Source organism: Mus musculus, chromosome 17, assembly GCF_000001635.26.
Source record: "Mus musculus strain C57BL/6J chromosome 17, GRCm38.p6 C57BL/6J".
NCBI lineage: Eukaryota > Metazoa > Chordata > Mammalia > Rodentia > Muridae > Mus > Mus musculus.
This window is the reverse complement of record NC_000083.6, coordinates 64,641,193-64,665,534: the sequence shown is the minus strand read 5'-3', so window position 1 is coordinate 64,665,534 and position 24,342 is coordinate 64,641,193. Positions and strand designations below refer to the sequence as shown.

The window sequence follows — 24,342 nt, the reverse complement described above, 5'->3', positions numbered from 1 at the left end:
TAACCTGGACCTAGTATCTTTCCAAATAGCTTCCACTCTGCAGCTAATTTTATACATTTCAATCTCCTGGATGTGTCTATATTATGCTACATTAAAATGTAATTTTACATGTAAAGTTTACAAGTAAAGTGTAATTTTTTTATACACAGATTATCTTCTAGCTATGGTAAATACAGAAAAACTATTCAATAATTTCTTGCCAACTGCTAATTCAAAGTAACTTGAAACACACCAATTGTTTAGGCAAAGCTTCTACAAATTAATTGGTTTTCAGATTAAGATGTATTTGGTTAAACTATACATGATGTAACAAATAATCTTCGAGATCTGGGCCTCCCTGCAGGGTGAGTTTTCCAGAATTAAATATAGATAGAAAGATGGAAAGAGAGAGACAGAGAGAGAGACAGAGAGAGAGATTGATTAACTGTAGATAGGTGATAGATGATGGATAGATGGATAGATAAATAGATGGATAGATATAGATGATAGACTAGATAGATGATGTTAGAGATAGAAAATCCATAGATGTAGATAGATGATAGACAATAGATATAAATAGATATCGATAGATGTAGACAGATGATAGGTCAATAGTTGATAGATAAATAGATAACATAACTAATTACGTTCCTTATTAAAACACAGGAACACATATGGGAAAGTTATTATTTTTTTTATATATAAAACCAACTTTTTTCTGAAACACTGGTGGTTGAATTACTCGGGAAGCAAGTGTAAGGTAGTCAGTGACCTCTTTGCAGCCTTTCAGCAAGGACGTTCTCTGCAGAGATGGAAGTCAGACTCAACCACACTGGCACTGGAGCAGAGGCTTCAGTTTCAGGAATTATACGACACTAAGTTCTACCTCCCCACAAATGTCCTCACAAATCTAAGCTAACATTTCATTGCCACAAAAAGATAAATCAACTCAGGATGGTTAGAAAGACTGAGAGGGGGATCATAAAGGATTTCATATAAGGTATGCCCTACAATAAAGAATCAACAAATAAAAGCAAATATAAAACACCCCACTGGGTACCCAGATTTAGACTTTCCACATCCTCCTCCTGAGTCTAGCTGGTGAGTACCCCCTGACTTCCACACCATGATTTTTCCAAAATCTGCCAGATCTATCTCAGGTCCCACTACCAGTGCCCTGCCCTGCCCAGTCTGTACAATCCCATCTGTGTAGTAACCAACCTCTAAGTTTCTACAGAGTCTCATATCCCTTACCCAATCGGTTTGAACACCCTCATATCTGCCACAGTCAACCATTACACTCATATTAGGACCTACCCTATCAGTAAATACCCACAGATTCTGCCTGCAAAGTTTCCAATCACTCCACTTGGTAACTAGAGTTCCTGTGTCCTCCTATACCAGGGTCTAGCCTGGTGAGAGCACCTTACTTTCCTATCCATGTATTTTCCAAAATTCATCAGATCTAGCCTGGGTCCCAAAACCAATGAACTAGCCTATTCTGGCCTCCCCTACCTACTCCACAAAGGAGCTATAGACATTAGCCAGGATCATCCTATCTATACCCTAGTACACAAGAGTCTCCCAAATCATATACAAACTCTCATGCCAGCAAGATCTACCTCCAAACTCCAGCCTTGAACGAGGAAGCACAGTTTCTATACCAGCCTGGTCCTCTTTGTCCATTTGACTTCATTCCAACCAAGCTATACCCAACCATTATGCCCAACACTGTTGACATATCCTATCTTCTGACAAAGTTGCTCTGTCCAGAACACACTCAACTAACAAAGGAAGTCCACACAACTGTTTCTCATCACAAAAATACAAGCAATAGTAAAAATCAAGCCAATTTCTTCTCTCCAGGACCTACCAGGAATCAGGATTTTAAAAAAAATCATAAACTTCATTTAAAAATTCAAGGAATTTTTAGAAATTAAAGACACACACACACACACACACAAAGATCAATGAACTTAAGGAGAAAAAGATTAAAGAAAATAAATGCCTGAGTAGTAACCAAGAAAATGTGAAACAGAATGTACGATAAAATTGACAAGGACAATTCCAGACTTGGGAATAGAAATCAGTCAGGAAATACAAACAATGAAGAAGACTCAAGCTGAAATGAAGACAGATTTGGAGATCCCAACAATTCAACTAAGAAACTCAAAGGAAAACCTGTCAGGAAGAATGAATCGAGCAAAAGACAAAATATAAAGACTCAAAAATAAGTACAGAATCTATTTAGAGTTAAATAAAGTAAAACACAGGAAAGGAAAACAAAGAAATCATGGGAAACTATTAAAAACAAAAAACCAAACAAACAAACAAAAACAAGCCTTTCAATTAGGCATAGATGAGAAAGATGAATCCCAAGTCAATGGCATAGACCAGATCTTCAACAAGATCATAGAAGAAAAGCTGTCCAAACCAACGGAAACCACACTTACAGGAATAACAGAAGCTCAGAGAACATCTAAAATAGAAGATAAGAAAAGAAAGTACCCATGGCATATCATAGCTAAGACACTAAGTATATATAACAAAGAAAATATATTGAAAGATGTAAGAGAGGAAAAAAAACAAACAAACACAAGTTACATATAAAGAAAAACCAACTAGAATAACAACTGATATATAATTAGAAACTTTAAAAACCAAGACTCTAAAAAAAAAAAACCAAGTCCTAAAAGACTATGATAGCCAACCTAAAATAATATACCCAGCAAAACTATCTGCCATGATTGAAAAAGAAAACAACATACCAAAAAACCAAACAAACAAAACAACTTTCCACGATATAAACAGCTTAAACAAAAATATATCCAAGTAACTAAACAAAGAAAAATCAGGAAGTATTATTTCAGGCCAAAGAGAAAACTGAGCATCTCAGAGAGACTGTGGAAAGAAATATGAAGCTACAATTATTAAAATACAAAATAATGAGACTATAAATAACAATACCAAATATCAACAATATCATGATCATAATTAACATACATATTTCAATACTAACATTAAATATTAATGGACTCAGTTCTCCAATCAAAAGGCACGAACTGAATGAATGGGTCAATAAACAAAATCTAGGGTGGGAGAGATGACTCAGCAGTTAAGAACACTAGCTGCTCATTGCAGGACCTGAGTTTAGTTCCCAGCAGTCACATGGTGGCTCATAACCATCCACAGTGGGGTCTGATGCTCTTTTCTGGTATGCAGATATATACATAAAATACATAAACAAATAATAACAAATCTTAAAGACGAATAAGCAAAATCTGTTACCTACAAGCAAAAACACAACTGGGTTTTAAAGATAGGAACCACCTCAGAGTAAAAGGACAGACAAGAGTTCTCCAGTAAAATGTAACCACAGAGCAAATAGGCATTGCTATCTGAATAGCCAGCTAAGTAGACTTCAAAGTAAAGTTAATCAGAGACAGAGAGGGACACTTCATTCTAGTCAAGGGAACAGTTAATCAAAAAGACATTACTATCGGAAACCAATAAACACCAAACTCTGGGGTATCTAATTTCCTAAAATATCTACTACTGGATTTAAAGAAACAAAGTAACATTACTCAATTAATAGTAGGTAACTTCAATACACTTTCTCCAATAAACTGGCCATCCAAACAAAAATTAAACAAAACAAAAAAATCAGAATTTATTGGTATCACACAGCAAATGGACTTGCAGATTGTAGCCTCCCACAAGCCTGAAGCAGGCTGAGCCAGAACTGGACCTTACTGCCCCTAAGGAGATTATCTAGGGTGAAGCCTTCCTCCCTAGATCACTCTATTGTTCAGCCACAGTCTCTGTTCCTCTTCAAAATACTGCTGCCTGCTGAGAACCTCCTCTCCCCCATCTATTCCGGAGACTATGCCCTATCCTGCACTTCATCACCTGCAGCTGGTTCCAGGCTCCAAGGATGAATTGTTGAACCTTGAGCAGACTAGCATGTCTTGGTTCCATTATTTCTCAACCTGCCTAGGTTCCCTCTTTTTTTTTCAGTTCCAAGATACCAGGCTTGAACTCGGACATGTGAGCCGCTGGCCGGCCCCAACAGCAGATATCTACAGAATATCCCACACAAACAGCAAAGAATACACACTCTACTCAGCAGCACACAGCTTCCCCAATAGAGACTACATCTTGCACGTGTGCATGCACATGTGGATATGTGTGTGTGTTTATGTGTTGAGCGTGTGCACAGAGACACACACACTCTCACATACACACAAACACAAATCTTTATAAATTCAATAAGGTAGAAGTCTCTCCTTTTATCCTTTGAGAACACAATGAAATAAAACTGGCAGCAAACAAATCATTAATAAATAAGCAAATTCAAGGAGAATAAATAACTAAGTACTAAATGAGGAATGGGTCAGAAAGGAATAAAAATCTTGCTGGAACTAAATGAAAACGAAACACAACAAAACCCTTGAGGCACTCTGAAAACCACCCTACGAAGGAGGCTGACAGTGCGAGATGCCTACAGTACATTTTTTTAAATCAGGAAGAGCGCAAATAAATGGCTTATGATTGAACTCAAAGAGATGGAAAAACATGAACAAACCAAATGCAAATCTAGCCAATGAATATAATAATAAAAACTAGAGAACTTTAAACATACAAAGAAATAAAACAAAACAAAGCAAAAGAATCAACAAATCTAGAAACTAGAAAAGATTATACTGAGTGAGGTACCCTAAACCCTGAAAGACAAATGTCACAGGATCTCTATGACTGAAGACTACTAAGCTCCCAATATCCTGATGTGAGTACATGGTCGGGATAACTGCAGAAACCTATTAAGGAAAGCAGGACCAACTGGGGAAGAGAGGTAGGAAGACTGTTAAAGCCAGAAGACAAGGGAGTTTGCTGAGGCTGTGCCTCCTGCTGATGTCAAAAGCTACACCCATAAAAGCCAACCAACATGCCTGCCCAGAAGAGATCTGAACAGGACACCGATGGACATGCTAAAGTAGATAGGAAAAGGCCAAAGGCCTCGAAACTCTACACAAAGAACTACACTTGACTAAGGAATGCCAAAAGCAGGATAAACAGGCTTCCCAAGGAAAGAGCACACCAACTGGTCATCCAATAGCAAAAGGTCAGCCCTGAAACATGAATACAGTAACAATACAGAAAATATATTTAATACATATATGCATGCAGTAACAACTAATGTAAAAAGAGGCCATGGATTTGAAAGAGAGCTAGCAGGGTACATCGAAGGGTCTGGAAGGAGAAAGGGGGAAGTCTGGAATGTTTCACTTATAATTTTAATGAAATCATATTATAATCTCAAAAATAACCTCTCATATATGCAGTCTCCTCCAGAGAAAAGAGGGTAAATTCTATCTTAATTTGTGTGCATATAGGTAGGATGAGGACCTCTGGGAGGACAGAATATATGCCATTCCAAGGACATTTCTTATAGGACACAGAGACAAGAGAGAAGGAAGGAACACCAGCTAGCTCTGAGACATGAGTTCTAAGGCATGCTCACTTTCTAAGAAAACAATACTTTTCCCACTAGAGCAGTGGTTCTCAGCCTGTGGGTCGGGGCCCCTTTGGCAAACCTCTCTCTGCAGAAATGTTTACATTATGATTCATGACAGTAGCAAAATGACAGTTATGATGTAGCAACTAAAATAATGTTAAGGCTGGGAGCTACCACAGCTTGCGAAACTGTACTGGCAGGCCACAGCACTGAGAGGGTGGAGAACCACTGATCGAATGTGCCATATTTACTACACGGATGAATAGAAATGGTCATCCTTATAAAAAGTCAAGAGAGTAAAAACAGCAGCTGGCCCAAGACTAAATGCACATATCCATTTGCTCCTGTTGGTCATAAAACCAACTTCACAGTTTTCCAAACGTGAATTGGTACCGATATGTCTAAGAATCTTGATACAAATACAATGGGAAATAACTGTTCTATAACAAAAACTATCTTAAAGCAGTCTAATATTCAAGGTCTGTACTATAAGTAAAATCCTCTGTGGTGTGGTGTTTTGAGTGAAAGTGGACTCCTAGGCTCAGCTCATTTGTTTGAATGTTGATCCCACTTGATGAAACTTTGGGGGAAGGAATTAGGAGGTGTGGTCCTATTGGAGGACGTGTGGTGGTGTAGGAGGAGGTCCGTCACTAGGCTGAGCTTTGAGGTTTTGAAAGCCAGGGTCATTCTGTTTGTAATTATGTCTAAACACATAAGTTCTTGGCTCCTGCTCCAGTGCCATGTCAGCCTGCCTGCTGCCATGTCCCCACCATGAGGGTCATGGATTCCAGCCCTCTGGAGCCATGAGCCCCAACAAATCTTAACTTTTTTAAGTTGCCTTGGTCTTGGTGTCTCGTCACAGCAACAGAAAAGTCACTAAGACCTCCACACTGCTGTAAGTTCAGAGCCCCTGAGACTTTACAGCTCGGTCAGTGCAGTCGCCAGTTGTCATCAGATTCTACATACCCCAATTCTGTCTCCAGAAAAACTCCAGCGTTTTATGCAAAGAGAAGTGTTTTTTGATTGCATAATGGACTCTCTGGATGAGCATGTGTGAAAATCCAGCACGCTTTAGAAGATAAGCCATTGTGGGTGAATGACCAAAGGGATCTATGGCCCAGCCCGATCGAGGTTTCACTCCTGTTGAGAAAGAAAGGAAGTGTTAATGTTCGTTTTTCATTTTTTGTTTTGTTTTAATGATAAGTGAAATAAGTTATGCTGCACTGAGACGCATCAGAGCTCCAGTCTCCTGGGCTTGAAGATAAAGGGGCTCTGATTATACTACCTCACAGCGATGATTATGTGACTGCCAACTACCAGAAGGAGACCAATACCCAGTCTTGTGAGGGGTTACACAACCCAGCAACTGCTGATTCTACAACTCAACTTACACCTCCAACTCCCAACAGTCTGCCACTGACACCTTCAAACAGCCCAACATCACCCTATCACACGCTGTCAGCACTGATCGAGAAGACTTCACAGTGTGTCACTGAGTCTCAGGGGTTTCTGATGCTCTTCCTTTTGCTTTACCTAGAATGAGGTTAATGGAATACTTCAAACATGCCTCAGATCAGTTATAAGAGCCATCAGCTAAAATGTACCTCTGTTTCAGAGAACGAAATGTGGCAAACATAAATAAATGTATAGGTTAGAGTTAATGCACATGAATATTCATCTAGCATTATACAAAGCTGGCCATTCAGCTGTTAGATTCCCAGGTAAGACTTCTACGTACGGGATAAAACTTGGCATAACTAATAGAACTCTGCAAAGGTGTCTTTTGGTTTTGTTGTTTTTCATTCAAGCACCTGTTTAGCACTCTCTCACACATCTACAAATATGGGAGGGGCGAGGGTTACAAAAATGAGTGGAAGCTGACCCTGGATCTAGTAGGAAATACTATCATTCAAATAGCTATGACGCAAGGTAACTGATAAGACAGCAGAACACCCTTGCTGAATAATTCTAACATGAGAAAATGCTCAAGATTAAAGCAAACTAAAGACATGGAAACTGAATGTAACTCAAGAACCTGGACTGGACACTTGACTCTGAGCAGGAACAGCAGCAACCTCTAACTACAGTGGTGTTGGAGTAATTGAAGAACTCTGGATGCCCCCTATGAAACGGACTATCTCGTGGCACCACTGCTAATCCTCCTGGTTTGACAACTACCTTCTTTTTATACGTGCCCTGTTTTCTCAGGAAATGCAGGATTGTGTGTTTAGAGATGGAGACAATGCACCTCTGACTTACTGTCACGTGGTAGATTAAACAAAATGCACATGAACCTGTGTTCAGGAGGCACAGCGTCTTCCCCAAGTAAAGCCCGAGAACGTTGTATGAGTGTGAAATTTAAGCAGGACTGGGTTATCATCACAAATAAAGGGAAAGGTAAGACTGGTCACAGGACAGCGAGCACATCAAATGCCAAAGAGTTCAGTGTCCATCAGTTTAGAACTGCAGCTTCATTGAGGATCTTTTCCCCATCAAAGTCACTGGAGCACAGAGGGGCAACTAGGTGCAATGAGAAAAGGCAACCCACCAACAAACTAACACTGGAGAGAAGAGGGAGACTGCATTTCTTAAAAAAGGAAGGAAGGAAGGAAGGAAGGAAGGAAGGAAGGAAGGTAGGTAGGTCAGAGCTGGGGAGAGACTTCGGGACTCTAGAACTCGCTGGTGTTTTCCCTGGCATTAGACTTTTCTCTAAATAAAAGGGTAAGAGGGGGTAATATAAAAAGATCCAGACTACTATAATAGTATACATCACATATATTTACAAATCATCTACTTCCTGAATTCTGCTAAAAAGCTACTGTCCTACTTTTCTACATAGAATGACAATTATTTATATAAAAGTATTGTTTAATACAAAGGTTACTATGAATAACTATTATTTTGCATTACAAATAATTAAAATGTTGGTGAAGTTTGGTTTCCAATAAAACAATTTAGTTGACATTTTAGATAGAGATCAGATTATATCTATAATTATGTAAATATTTTTAGCATAAATTAAAAGAATCTGCCTAGATCAAAAGGCTCTTTGGGCACAAACACTTTACATTAAGTTTTTCAAATGTCCATAAAACTCTTGGAAAGTAAGGGATGAACTCTGACTAGTTATTACATTAAATATCATAAGCCAGTAAATAATTCACATAAGTGTAGCACATTATGAAAGAAATCTAATCCCGTTTTTGAAAACAAATATAAAAATCATAAAACAAAAAAACATTAAACAGATTGAACTCCACAGCACCCAAGCCAAATGGGATTTGCTCTGGAAGTCAATGACTTTTTAATCGAGCAAACTGCTATCACACTCATAGAACAAATTAGAAAAACTACATGCTGGTAATAGATATCTGAAACAAATACAGTATGTACTGCAAATTGAAAAGTATTAAAAAGAATTTCCTCAACACTATTAAAAATATCTACATAAGCTAATAGATAATATATTTGGCATGTCTAAGCAATTTCATTAAATATCTGAAATAAGAAAGGCAAGTATCACTGTTAACATGTGACTACAGAAGACAAAGCAAACAGAGTCATGGTCTAAACACTAACTGTATTACACAGATAATCTTTATATTTAAGGAAGTACATATTTACTATTTATAATAAATTATATAAACCATCAGTAATAAAAACATGAAGTAAACTCCTTAGTTAGATTTATACAGTTATGCATTCACACATCCAAATCAAAAGATGTCTTAAGTATTTGTGTTAAAACAGTTAAAAGAAACAAGACACCATCCATCATGGCCAGTGTTCATTGTAGACTTGGCAGATTCTAAAATCACCTGTGATGGGCCTTGGACATGGCTGTGGGGATTGTCTTGACTATGTTAACTGATAGCTGGAGACACCTCTTAATTTCGCGTTAGGGCCTAGGCTATGTGTGTGAGACAGCAAGCTGGGCTCTTAATTTGTCTTTAGAAGCTGCTACAAGTACCTCCTTCCGCTTCTTCATCCTAACAGGTAGGAACCCGCAGCCATAAATGAGCAAGAACCCTTTCTCCTTTAAGTTGTATTGTCAGAGTATTTTATCCCAGCAACAGAAAAATTAACTATGATGGGTATCATTAAAGACAAAAGAACACAGTCTAGCAAGATGGCTCAGTGGATAAAGCACTGCCCAGACATCAGGGTGGAGGGAGGAAAAAAAACCCTGAAAGCCATCTTCTGACTACCATACACCCACCAGATACATACACATCTGCACACTCACCCATACACCACACACACATACACAGAGAGGGAGAACAAGAGACCCAGACAGGGACAGAGAGAGTAATAAAATCTTAAACAACAAATGAACGATCACAGGACGGTAGGAAATCTCCACAGAGCACACCCATGAGCAACAGCTTAGATTCTCACATAGAAAGGGAACAGCCCAACTGAACGACCAGAGTGAGAGACTTGGAAACATCAAAACAGGCAAGACCCCGGGCAATGAACACCAGCCACACTCCCCACCCTCGGCTGAGAATGAGGCTCCGGGAAAACAACAGTCACTTCTCTCTCCTGGGATTGTTACCTAACAAAGACTGGCACAAGAAATGCTGGCCAAACTACGGAACAAATTCATTGCTGGTTGAACGTACAATAGTAAAATCACTTTGAAAAGCTTCCTCAGCCCTACAGCAAGTCTATTCCCAGGACTTATCAGTGACGATGAAACACATGCCTAGAAAGAGCTGGCAGGTAACTGCCATGAACGCCTGTGTCATGCAGCTCATACCCAGAAGTACCCTACGGACAGCTGACAGGAATCTAGTTTAAAAATCAAACACTACTCAGCCATGAACAGAAGTGAGTTAGCAACATATACCTGAACCTATCACAAAAAGAAAGATATAAGATCTCTATACAAAAAAAACCAAAAACCAATTCAATATACGTAGCTATACACAATACCAGTAATGAGTCCTAACTGAAATCAAGAAAGTAAATCTCACTTACAATGGCAGCTAACAAAATAAAGAATCTAGAACCAAATTCAACAAAGAAGCAAAGCTTTCACAATAAAAGCGGTGAAAACCTCGCTGAGGGGAACTGAGGGTCTACACAAATGCAAACATGACTTATGGTTGTGCACCAGGTTTTGCCTGGTTAACTTGCGACTGTTTCTTGCTTAGCCAATGGATTCCCTATATTCCCCCTGCATTCATTCATTCATTCATTCATTTTGTATATATGAGTGTTTTGCCTGCCTGTAAAAGGATGTGCACAGACAGGCTGCATGAAGTGTCCTAGGAGCCGGGAAGAGGGCATCAGACCCTGTAGAACTGGAGTTAGAAGAGTTATGAGCCAACAAGGTTTTGTGTATCTCCAGCTGACCTGGAATCTACTAGGTAGACAAGGATGACCTCAAACTCCCAAATCCCCTGCCTCCACCTCCCAAGTGCTGGGACTACAGGTGCGCACCACCATGAACAGTTTATATGATGCTGGAAATAGAACTCAGGGCCTTGAACTGAGCCACATCTAGTTTTATGTACACACTACATCATTTTGTTGAAGGCACCTTGCATTTGGTATCATTTGGTATCTGTGGGGAATTCTAGAACCAATCCCCAGAGCCATGAAGGCAGGGCTTACTTACAAAAAGGGAAACGGAGCCTGGGACAGAAACCCATCAGACTATAGGTAAACGCACTTTATTATACACCAATCTGCCTCAATCAAGACAAAAGTATACTGAACAAAGAAACTAAATGCAAAGGAGTATGTGATGAGTCCATATGTGAGTTCTTCACAAAGCAGAAATCCTCTACAGTCATAGTAACAGGGAGCATTTGGCTGGAAGGTGGAGAGAAAGGGATGAAATGAGCATGTATATCTGTCAAAACTCACCAGTCTCTCAAGATTTATCCATTGAACCATGTGTAAGCTATATCTCAACAAAAGTTAAACATTAAGAAAAATCTGAAAGTCATGTTTGTATACAGTGAATCTCTTAGCTTAGGACATATTTCAATATTTAAGGAAAGGGGATGTCCTGAGTAGGTCAGTAAGTTTCCCCCTAGTCCCACACTATCACCCTTGGCTTGCTGAGTTGTTAGAGCTTATGAGCCTGTGCTATCCCCTCCCAACATCCCTCACCACCTGTGGCAGTCAGGAGAACTGGGCCTAGGGTCCCTGTGCCTCACCACCTGCAGCACTCAGGAAAACTGGCCCTGGAGTCCTGAGAGCAGGAGAGCTGGCCCGGCCCCTCTCTGGCTGTAGCACTTGGGAGAGCGGCCCTGCACAGTGGAGCTGGCCCCAAGAGCTGACCCTGCCTCCTGATGATGGCAACATTGGGTGACCTAGCCAAAGCAGCTCCCACCCAGGCTCAGACTGAAGGCTTGGAACTGGCCTACCCCAAAATCACATGAAGGGGGCAAGTCCTGCAGATCCAAAGCTGCAGGATCTCCATGACACAGGGCAACAACAGGATAACTAGGAGGAGTTCCAGTGAGGATTCAATACTGATGCTGTCACAGAAGCCAGAGGTCTCACAGACCAATGATAAACAACCAGACCAATGACTCTTGCAATGAATATTTGCAAGTGAAGATGTGTGGAAGGAGGATACACGGTGGGACACACTGTGACACACTACAGCTTCCATGATGAGATATTTTCTATACATCGGTCTTTGTTGTTGTTGTTGTTGTTGTTGTTGGTGGTGGTGGTGGTGGTGGTGGTGGTGTGTGTGTGTGTGTGTGTGTGCCGGTGTGCGTGTTGCATTTTAGTGAGGAGTTTGCAATGATAAAATGTAGATATAAGGGGATGGGAGATGAATGGGACTGGGGTACATGATGTGCAACTCACAAAGAATCAATGAAAAGTTTAAAATATAGAATATGTGCATATAACACATGAAAAAAAAGAATTGAAATGTCATCTCAATGGACACTTCTTTGATTAGTATGAACTGTCCTTCCCTGTCTCTTTTGATTAACTTTGGTTTGAAGTCTATTGTTAGATATTAAAATGGCTATACCAGCTTGCTTCTTAGGTCTGTTTTCTTGAATTATCTTCATCCAATCCTTTACCCTGACGTAATGTCTATCCTTGATGTTGAGGTGTGTTTCTTGTATGCAGCAAAAAAATGGATCCTGTTTTTACATCCCAACCCCCACCCCCACCCCTGTCCACACACACACATACACACTTAGGAACTTCAGAACACTATCACACAGCTATGACTTAGGATAGAGTAAGGGCACCAAATATAAAAGGAACATGGACCACATCCAGAGGAGGTCATGTTCCAAAGTGTGGGCCCCACATGCACATGTAATTCCTCTAGCAACCAATAGGAAGAAGCTGTGTGACACACCATCAACTAAGAAACTCAGCACACATTCAGTGCCTGGAACTTCCACAGGGCACTGCTCACACAAGCACACACACACACTAAGGGGTCAGGTTCCTGGGGGAAGCAAATGTTAAACACACAATATGCTTTTAAAAGCAGTAGATCACTTGAATGTAAAGAATCCAAGAGTCCAGGAGCAGCCAAGGACAGACTCACAAGTAAGGCTTTTGAGGTTAGAATCTCAGCCCAGATGCAGCAGTGCATTTCCACAGATGCAGTATCTGCAGTGAATTCTCCAGGTTTCCAAAACAACCACCACCACCACAGTGGGGTGGGAAGGGAACAAAGATTGACGTGAATGTGCCATGTCAGGCATGTGTGGAAGCTTTCTGGGATTAATTCTCAGTAGATTTAAAATTGTGTTAAAATAAAAAGGAAAGAAATAATTGTAATAATGAGAGACTTTGATTCCTAATGGAGACAAAATAAAATTACCCACAAATAACTTCAATAAAAATCACAGATGCTGATCATAAAGAAAAGCATAAAAGTTATACTGAGGTATGAAATATTTGCAAAGGGCTTCCTGTCGAGTGGCAGGCATAGAGAAGATGCCAGTGGTTGCTCGGTTTTGGTGAATTGTACGTGATGTCTGATGCTGTCAGCCAGCATCCTACCCATGGGTCCAGTGACACAGAGAGAGGCCCCGCCATCACAGGTAGGTGTGATGCAGTCACTTCCCGAGGAGAGCAATGTCATTGAAACCAGTCCTGCATCTCAGAATTAAGCACCTGGCTTGTGGGCCAATGAGATAAAGTATTAAAACACAAAACAAAAAAACAAAACAAAACTCATCCTGGAGGCGGGGGTGGGGGGTAGTATTTCTACGGCCTAGGGTCATCTTTCTTATAAGCTACCTAGAAAAAGCAGGGTACAGACCAACACACAAACAAGGTGAGACCAAGGAAACAATCTCTAAAGTGTAAGTTACGTCCCCTGGAAGGAACCATACCTGGAGCTCCCATAACTCCTCTAGGTCCAGGATTCTCCATGATACAACACATAAATGCCTTCTATTGTTTTCTGTCCCACCGTCAATTTGAATGAAGCTAATAATAGGGTCTTGACTCTTAGCAACAAGTCTTAGCTAACATGTAAGTAAAATAGTAAACTTCTAAACAAATGAAAGTCAATAAGTAATATATAAAGAAAAATTGGATAATATTCAATGAAACTATCACATGTCTATATAATTGAGGCCTAATAAATATAATTAATGAAGGATAAATTATTCAACAATTATTAGGAAAATTAGTTCAGATCCCCTGAGTGTCCCTTCCCAAGACAGCCCAAATGAAGGGGGAGAGGAGGAACAGATATAAAGACATACCTAGATTTTTTTCCAGCCATTGGTGCCCTTCAATTAGTTGGTCAATTAAGGCAAAATAATGTGGAGTGGCTTCATCAGGCATAACCCAGCCACCGGTCACAATTTCCAGCTGACCATTCTGTAGTAAACTAGGGAGGAAACAAATAGAGTTAAGATAACAGAGCTCACAGAAGAAAATACAATACATAAACGTCTAAGATCAATCTTTACAAATGGACAGTAGTTACATGAGGGAGGGGGAATTTTGTTTTTTTTTTAATAAGTCATTGAATTTCAACTGCAGGCCCCTGGGATGAAGTGCTCATATTAAAGAATCTTGGGTGACCCTTCTTTTCCTAGGACACTTCTTCCACACAGGCACAGCACAGACTCCTCATGACAGGAGTCGTGTGGTTTATTTCTGAATCTCACAGAGCACTGTATTCAGGCCATGTGCTTGGTGTTGGCTGGAGAGCTGCCATTTCACGGATGGCGTCTGTTCCAATATACCATATAAAAAGCGGCATTTACCTCTGTCCCTGGAACACAGTTAAGGTAATTAAGCACACTGCTCCGGCAAATATAGTAATTAACTACCATGCTTCCGTTTTTACTAAATCGTGGGCTACGTCGCTCCTATTTTTATGATGGGTTGAAAAAGCTGTGTCATTACTGTTATTTGTCTGTTGAGCATTCCTTTGCAATAATATCATACAAGACAATGAGTACTAATTGTTAATTATTCGCATAACTTTCTCTAAGAAGAAAAGAAAATTATGAACTACCAGTAAGTTGAAAGTATCTGAAGAAGTAGAAGAGCCTTAGCCTGTATCTGTAATATCAAAGACTGTCAGGTTGTGAGGTGTGGAAGTTCCGAGAGTCAGGAGGCTTTCATCAAGACATGACCTGACCTGAAGGAGCTGGGATTTCTAAAACTTGCATTTATTTAAGAAGCCAACTACGTCCATGACAATACAGCCCTCCTCTCTCATGGACAAAAGGCTTTTTAAAGCTATTTGCTCTGTGCTGACTTTTAGGTCTATCTTTGCCACATTCCAGAGGCCACACGGATCTGACCGTTGTCCTCAAAAGGAGAGGTTGGTACCTACATGTAAGCATGGGCTGGCATGCAGAGTATAACCCCTGCCCATCAAACATGGACATGCTATTGATTTCATTATCTGACTATCCTAATCAACATGTATTTTGGAAATGTTCAGATATAATTGCCTAAAGACAAATTATTTCCTGGGCTTGACTAGACAGAACCTACAAGTTAACAAGAACTAGAGTGAAATGGAAGAAAATAATAATAAGTCCAAAGACAATTTTTCCCCTTTTCAACATGTCAAGTTTTGTTTGACAATGAAAAACTGAAAAAAAAAGAACAAACAAACAAAAACCCTCCTATCCTAAAGACCTGAATGCTCTCCAAGAAGAGTCCAGCAAGAGAAGCCCTAAATAGTATGTACAGCAAGAGTTTCTCCAGCTGCAGCTGTTATTAGCCAATCCCCTTCCTTGGGAAGCCATGGATGCTCCTCTGATAAATACTGGGCTCTCATCTGGACGCCATGGTTACCCTAATGACTATGCCTCTTTCTTACTACATGATACCAAGCAAGTTCACCGTTGCTCCTCTTCATCAACCTGGATGGTTCCAGCTGCCTTAGTGTCTCCACTCAAATATAAGTGATCCAGAAGTTTCCATGAGTCCCCAGGCAATTAAGCACTTCTCCATACCTCCTCCATATACAACAACATAGCCTTTATCACAAACTAAAATTGCCTGTTTGTTCCTATCTGCCTCTCCCTCCTACCCACCAACAGAAGGCAAGCACCAGGAGAGCAGGGATTAGCATGTGCCATCACATGCCTGGCACTGAGTACCCTGCTTTGAAAAATAGATGCACGAGACTGTCCGTTTAACATTAGTAATTAACGAGTAGATTAAATTAGGTCAGGCTCACATATAACATAAATCAGTCAGGATCAGGTCATTTAGAATGGAGTTCCAATTATGTTGACAGTGGTAGAAAACATGCAAGAGGAGCAGAGGGAGTTGATAAAAACCTATCTCTGGGAAATCTGAGTAGGACTAGAGCAAGAGGAGGTGACCACTGTGATAGCACAGAGGTGGCTTGGAGTTCCCAAGTCTGGGTTTAATAGAGAGATATTAATGAATACCGCGAGAGAGGTGGGAGAAGTCGCTTTGCAGTAATGAGCATGAGTCTGGGCTAGCCAGTGACGGACAGCTGGGCTTCCAGGGGGGATGGAGAGCAACGGGAAGTCAGATGAGGAGTACCTCCGTCTCACAGGCTGGAAGGGCATGGTGCCTTTAAAAAGGAAGTCTTAAGGACAGCTACAGGTCAGGTAGGAAGAGAGGAGTGCGACTGAAGAGAAGTTTTAGGTACATCCGAAAGAAACATCTGGAAGAGAGTAACTAATTCAGGACACAAAAGCGAATCCAACTCTAAAGCTGAAAAGTGGGTTGTTCAAATACTGGCATTCATATAGGCATCAGAGAGAATTTTTAAAATCACATGAAAAAGCCAAGATCATGGCATAGAAACCAAGGGACTTTTATAAAATGTGTGCTTTTCTCCCCCACAAAACAGTAGGTTCTTAAGAAAATCTGCATGAGCAGGCCGAAACCAGATCAAAAGCATGACATAAAAGGAACAACTGTAGTTATCTTAGCATCGTTTATCCAATCCGACAAGGCAGAATATCAAGTGGAAGAAAACAGTGTGAATCTTTATATATATAAATATTTACATATTTATATATATTCTACTAGATATTTTCTTTATTTACATTTCGTTATCCCCTTTCCTAGTTTCCACTCTGAAAATCCCCTAACCCCTGCCCCCTCCCCCTGCTCCCCAACCCACCTATTCCCATTCCTGGCCCTGGCATTCCCCTATACGGGGCATAGAACCTTCACAGGACCTAGGGCCTCTCCTCCCATTGATGCCCGACTAGGCCATCCTCTGTTACATATGCAGCTAGAGCCACAAGGCCCACCATGTGTTTTCTTTGATTGGTGGTGAATCTTAAAGATGCAGCCACAGCCTATGTACTACATCAGGGACAGAAATGACCAGGTTAGTGAGTTTACCTATTCCATGGCGGTGTCTGTTTACCTGCCATGTGACCCTTAGAAAAGGAAAACAAAACAAAACAAACAAACAAACAAAAACACGCAAAAAAAAATCCCCCAAAACAGATTATAAAGCCAAATGTCTCAGGAAGGTTCAGCTTGACAGAAGTGCTTTCTGACGGTGACAGAAAAACCTGCCCTGTGACCATTCACCCACTCACCATGGTCAACAAGAACAAAAAGGTTGCACGCAAAAAAAAAAAAAAAACTGTGTGAGAGTACAAGAGGTGTCATACTTAAAATCCCTGTTGTTTGCCGTCACATGAAAATGAATAAGGCTGTAACTGAACTCTCTAGACTTCCATAATAAAAAAGAGCCAGGGTGGGATTCACCTGTCCCTACAGAAGTGTTCACTTAAATCCTGGCACTTCTGTGTACTTGGCTTTCAGCAGCATCGGATGAAGCGTTTCTGTGAGAAGCAGAGGGACAAGCAAACAATGCAGGTCTGTCCTGTGTAGCTGGTTTCTTAAGTCTCTCTACTGGTGGAAGGCTCTCAGCTTCCTGGGAAACTTTTCAACATACACATCATGATCTTAAGTAATAGACACGAGAGCTACATGCAAACAGGGGAAGAGAGATACGCATGGAGTGAATTCAAGAGCCCACTTGAGAGCTGCTAAGTTTAAAACCGCCAAGGCTCACACATCACTTTCTACAATGGTGGCTAGCTGCTTGGTTGAGGACGTTAACCACGTCTCTACTGCAGTGCTGGGGGATTGGGTATAAAGCGCTCAGAGAAGTAACTGATCAGAGATAAGCTGAGCGAATCTGTCACTGCTCATTTTGCCCAAGACACAGATTTTACACTTCAGGATTGACTGCAGTGCTCAAGAAGCTGTAAATCATTTTTAGAGAGTGTCATGTCTTCCTCCACGAAGAGTCATCAGACATTTGGAATTTGGTCACACACAGAAGGATATACTCAAAGAGCTTTTCTCCCTAATGGGGAAATTGTTACAGACAACTTGGTAGCAAACAATGCATCATCTAGCAAGCTTCACAGAGTCACAAATTAATCTCACATGAGAAAGCGAGATGAATTTGTAATCGTGCATTGTGAGAAATCTGAAATGATAGGAGATGACACACTGGGTTCCATTCTTAAATGCAAAATTAGTTACATGGTGTCTCCCACAGAATCAATTCATGCCCAGACACCTGATGTACAAGCCTTCTGTGTGCAGTATCCAGTGGGAAAGCAGAAGGAAGACTTGTTTTAAACCCTTCCATATGTGAATCTGGGATCCTTGTATACTCTAATATTCTGAATGCCAGCCTTCAAAGATGGAGTATAAGAAAAACAACTGAGTCGTCTGCATTACTCCTTCCTCATTTCATTTGGGTGTGTCCCCTCCCCTTGACCTGTTGTCAGTATCTTCTCAACCTAAAGCATCCGCCCTTCTAACACTGGTCTAACACTGGCTCTTAGGAACGCACTACCAACCGTCACATCCTATGCAAACCCCAACAAAGCTATCACCTTTCATAAAACCTAAAACTCTCTTTCATAGCATTCATAACTGACACTAATTATACACCTGCATCTCCACTGTCGTTTCCATCCAAAACATCACAAGCTCGGGAAGGGCATGAACTCCCTGTTGATCATTTACCATGTAGGAGCCCCTAACAGCATAGCAAGGTAAGAAAGGGGCACCAATAACACACAAGAGAAACAAAGAGTAAGTGTCCGAGATTTCAGAAATAACTGATCTCTAAAAAACAAAATGTAACCTCATTTGGGTGGCTGAATGGAGAGTGACATTCCACATCTCACCCATCAGCTTCCAAAGATCGGAAGGTTGTACAACAGTCTGAGAAGCCAGATGTCTGAAAAAGGTATTAGCCCAGGCTGCCCCCACGATCTATCCAACTGTAGTCTGCATAGACACCCAAAGTCACTCAGAAAAGTCAGACCACAGACAAATGATACACCCTGCATTAGCAAGGGACAAGGAATAAACTGCAGGGTCACCAGCTGGCAGTGACTAAGCTAAGTCCCTTTCATTAAAAACTTTCTAAAAGTTCCTCAAGAAATGTACTTCAAGGCCAGGCAGTGGTGGCATATGCCTTTACTCTCCCCACTCAGGAGTCAGAGGCAGGCTGATCTCGGAATTCGAGGCCTGGCCTACAAATAGAGCTCTAGGAAAGCCAGCACTAGCCAGAGAAACCCTGTCTGGAAAAGCCAAACGGAAGTGTGTTTCACTAATTCACCTTTTCTTGCCAAATAGGATTCTATTGGTGTGTTAGTCTACCATCTTGATTGCAGACACCTGAACCATTTCAAGTCTGCTGTGAATATGAAAAGACTCTCTCTCAGGTCCATTTCTAGATCAGCTCCTCACACACAACACATATGGTCATTTGGAAGTCTTTGGAAGTCACCCCTTTAAGTTCCAACAGCAAGCCACTACCATGTTCACATTGTTGCACCTTCTCCCCAACCTTTGCTGCTATCAACATTAACAGCCCGGAAGGGTATCTTATATCCTCTTTGGTGAGGCTGCACCTAGCCAATCTCTTCCAGTGTCTGAGGTGCCAAGTTCTCGCCCATCACAGTTTTCTCCTCAGAACCTCCAGTGTCTTCCCCATCCTCTCACATCTTCTCCTTGACTGGGGTTTTAGTCACATCCTGAATACTGCAGGCTTCCAAACCTCACTGAAAACAACATGCTTTTATAATGGTGTGCTTAACTGTGCCCTCTTTGTTCACTGAGAGCTTACCCTGGATATTAGCACAGTAAATATTTGTCCAATGAAGAACATAGTCAGTAGGGGAAGGCTTCTGAGGTAAGATAATACCTTCCCTGAGTCATGGGAAAGATTACGTATGAAATTACTCAATGCATAAAACAATAACGCGTATGAAGACAGCAGCAGGTCGGTATGCCAGAAGTCAGGGCATTAAGGAGGCATACATAAGGGTGAAATGTAAGGTGGGAGGCAGCCAGAGACAAAGGCAGACACTTGAGAGCTGAACAAGACATCGACGTCAAAGACTGGGTGCACTTTGTGACCTTTGAGCGTCACTAAAGCACCTTAGAGCATAGACATAACAAGGGGAGAAAACTGTGCTGATAAAGCAAAGTGCAGGCTTGGCAACAGGAAGACAACTGGGGATGGGATTAGAGGTCTGAGTCCAAGAACCCAGAGCAGGCTGAGCTGAGATTCCAGCCTAACTGGGCAAGGCACTGTGTTCTAGGGAAGCATCCATGCTCTGGCCCTTCCTGCATGCCCACTAACTAACAAGACACCTGGCCCTTCCTGCATGCCCACTAACAAGACACCTCAGGCCGTAAAAGCCAGAGGTTTGCTGAGGTTTGAACACACCTGGCACACAGCACACACTCAACAGGCTTGGGATCTTACCAAACCATTAACCACGGAAGATGAAGGAAGTCAAGTCTGGGCTTTAGACTCAGGAGTACTTCCAGTGCTGGTAACAGCATCCTGGAAACAAAGGTGGGCAGATGTCTACAAGTTCGAGGCCAGTCTCGTCTCACAGACAGGGCAACTAGCACTAACACAGAGAAACTGTCTCAAAAACAAAAACAGTGACTGGACATCCCAAATCGAGTGTCACCTCACAGGTGAGGAAGCAGTCACTTCAGAGCTGCATGCTCTGCTCTGATGAAACGCTGCAGGCTCCTCACACCACTGAAATCTGCAGCTGACTTCAAACTTCACAAAACACACTGACTTCACGCTCTCTGCAAATTTTACAGCAGCCTTTGATTAAACCCCATAAAATCTGACCGGTATAAATGTATAATAATGAGTCTGTGTAACAGCATGAATGGCCCATTTTTCTGGGAAAACCCAAAGTGTGCATGAGTTAAGTCTTAGGATTTAAGCAAGAAGCATCAAATGCTTCTAAGCTCAGTGAAATTTTTACTTAAATACAAAACTGAAGAAAAGGTAACAGGGTGCTTAGAATATCAGATGAAAAGCCTGTGCCTTCTTGGGAAAGTGTCAGAGCACATAAATATGATAAAAATACAGTCTACACTGACTGATGCGCAGCAAACACAAAATGTATATTTCACAACATACACACACACACACACACACACACACACACACACACACACACACAAAACAAAAAAACAAAAGCAAAAACCAACACAGTGTAGCTGGTCAAGACATGAACACACGATGTTTCAGGTTCCAGCCAGTCAGCGAGTTTCTGCACTAAGCACTGGTCATGACAGCAGAAAGAGATGCAGCATAGAGACCATCCCACTATCTTGGGGCCCAGGGCAGAGCTGTCAGCCAAAGGAAAAGCTAAGGGGCAACACTTGACAGCATCAGTCAGCCACTTCACATCCCAGCGGATTAGAAACATTACCCAGCACTTCACCACAGACGGCCAAAACTAGCCACGTGTAAAGCCAGGAAGGTAAACAAAACAAGCCTGTACAGAAAACGTGCTGACTGCTTAATGGAGGGGAGTTTCTTTGAAATCCTCTGGACAAAGGCTCCAAGAGGGCACAGCAACTATAATTGGTTAAATTGTTCTGAATTACGAAAGGCAACATGTTCCACATGTCTGCATGGATCTCTCTGTTAGCTAACTTGAGTTTCATTTTTAAAGGTTTATAATGCTGAGTGGTGCATCACGATGAGGGACTGATCGCATGACACGTCTGCTGTTTCTATTAAGTCCAGCATCAATCTGTGCTCTTCCAGGGGCAAGGAAGGCTTCAGTGGACTCCAGTGGAATCCAGAGGCTGCCACACAGCAGATAGCTTGCAAGTTTAGGTTTCAACATTTGCTCTTGTAGCTCATTTTTATAAAGAGGAAAAATAAAACATTGTACAAACATTACAACAGGAGCCCCCAAAATGTTGCCAGTTATCTATTTACTAGTTAAGAATTTTAAATGACGAGAACAAAAATCTGAGGCTGTATTAAGTTTGCTGCAAAATGCACAGACATGGCCTGTTGTTTAGGAACACTGTGGACTCTCAGTTCAAGTAAGAGAACAAATGCCATTGCCCTAGATCACTGGTTCTCAACCTGTGGGTTGGAACCCCCGGGGACAAGGGGTTGGAGGTTGGACCCTTTCTTGGCAGTTGCCTATGACCATCGAAAAGTACAGATATTCATATTATTTTTCATAACAGTACTAAAATTACAGTTATGGAGTAGCAATGAAAATATTTTACGGTTGGGAGTCCCCATAACTGTATTGAGGAACTGTATTAAAGAGTCACAGCATTTGGAAGGTTGAGAACCCCTGAACTAGATCTACAGTCAGGTGGCATAAGTGAATGCAGGTGAGTATTTATAGCTAGAAGAAAATTTCAAAAAATTTAAATAAAACTAAAACTCAAATTTCTGAAAACATTTATATTTATTTATTTATTTATTTATTTATTTAGGTTAAGCAAAATGGCTCCGCTCCCTCCACTGAGCCAAAGAAGCAGCTTCCAAAGAGCTTTCTTAAGACGGCAGACTGAGTGCACCATTACCATGCGGGTTTAAATACTGAAATGAATCATACAAAAGGGACATTTTGGCACCCATCAAAACCAGGCAGATATTAACCATTTTATATGGCATTGCCTACATAAAATGGACAACGACAAGGAGAAAACAAGAGATGAAAACACACCAGGGATGAGCCAAGACAGGACCATCATTTCTCTCTGAGCTCACAGATGACTGCCTGAAAAGCCAGAGTGCTCTGCCATGAACTTGATTCTCAGAGGCTCCAGCACTGTCCCTCTTTTGTAGAGCCAAGTCCAGTAAGAAAGCTGAATGTTGGACACTAACCACAATCTCTTTCCTTTCAGAATTTTCTCCCCATGCACACCACTTTTATCAGCTCCAAACCATGAACCTCCTACCTTGGTTTTCCTGTGTTTCTAGAGTTAGAAAATGATAATTAGTGAAGAAAAAAAAAATGGATGGATTTATAGTTTATCCAGAAGTGGAGAGAGAAAGCCTGCGATATGTTCCCAGTGTTAGCAGTGTTACAGTTCTATAGAAGAGATGAGCCAAGACATATGGGACAGGCGTGTGTTGATTTATGTGTGTGGAAGGTGTTAGACCTGTCTAAAGTCTCTTCTGGTTGGCCAGTTCCTCATCAGCCCAGGGAACTCTGCCCTTTCCTCTACAAGCTTGGGGAATATTAATTCCTAAAGGTCTGCTGTTTCAGGATCCAGCTTTGCTTCCTGCAGCATCTGACCCGCCATGTATGGAATCCAAGCCTGCCCTCACTTTACCAAGCACAGGGAGCTGCAAGCACAGTACCCTCCTACCTCCTATCAGTGATGGACTCCATGCAAGTCACTGATGGAGTCACAGCCCTTATCTCCTACCCAGCTTACAGGTGACAGGCACACGCAAGAAAGCTAGTCCAGACTCAGGGCTCCACAGCTTCACCAAAGGAAAGAGACAAATGACAGCAACGGGCAGTTCTTCTCCAGGACTTCTAAACAGCCCGTTTCCCAATTTCCATGTCCTCTGGCCCACCTGCTGGACTCCCAACTCTTGAAAACTCTTCTAGGATTCCTTTTTCCAACAAAGGAGCAGAGGAGGGACATCACCTAGCTTTCTCAGAAAAGAACCTGCACTGGGGAAAGTTGCCAGAGCACAAGTAATCAAGGACAGGGCTAAAAGTCCAGGCTCCATGATGGGCTGGAGGAAAATGAGGTCAGCAGGCATGGTCCACAGGACCACAGCACAGAACAGGGAAGTACAGATTGCATCTGTCTGCTCCCCTCCCCGCTAATGGCAACCCTCATCTCACTGGGAATTCAAAGTCCTGACAATTACTATGCTGAGGGACTGGGTCTGCTCTCCTGTCTGGTGAAGGACAGAATGGTTGAGAACAGGACCTTCCTGCCTGAGAGACCATCTCCCAGGACAAACAGATGAAGTCATGTGATCAACACTGCAAGGAACCTGACAACGTGTGGAGAAGCAAGAGCTGTAAAGCACTTTAGACTGGATTCCTGGACAATTTCCAGGGATGGATAAAACT

At 41.5% G+C, this 24,342-nt stretch overlaps 1 protein-coding gene across 2 annotated transcripts in view; it reads right to left on the bottom strand.

Moving 5' to 3' along the window:
• Man2a1 (mannosidase 2, alpha 1) overlaps positions 1 to 24,342 on the bottom strand; it is a 154,423-nt gene that overhangs the window by 89,576 nt on the left and 40,505 nt on the right. For both annotated transcript variants that reach the window (XM_030249522.1, NM_008549.2), the window contains 2 exons: positions 14,212 to 14,339; positions 6,461 to 6,634 (listed from right to left, as the gene is read on the bottom strand). In XM_030249522.1, the coding sequence (XP_030105382.1) occupies positions 6,461 to 6,634; positions 14,212 to 14,293 (256 nt within the window). In that variant the 5' untranslated portion in view covers positions 14,294 to 14,339. The remainder of the gene's footprint in view (positions 1 to 6,460; positions 6,635 to 14,211; positions 14,340 to 24,342) is intronic.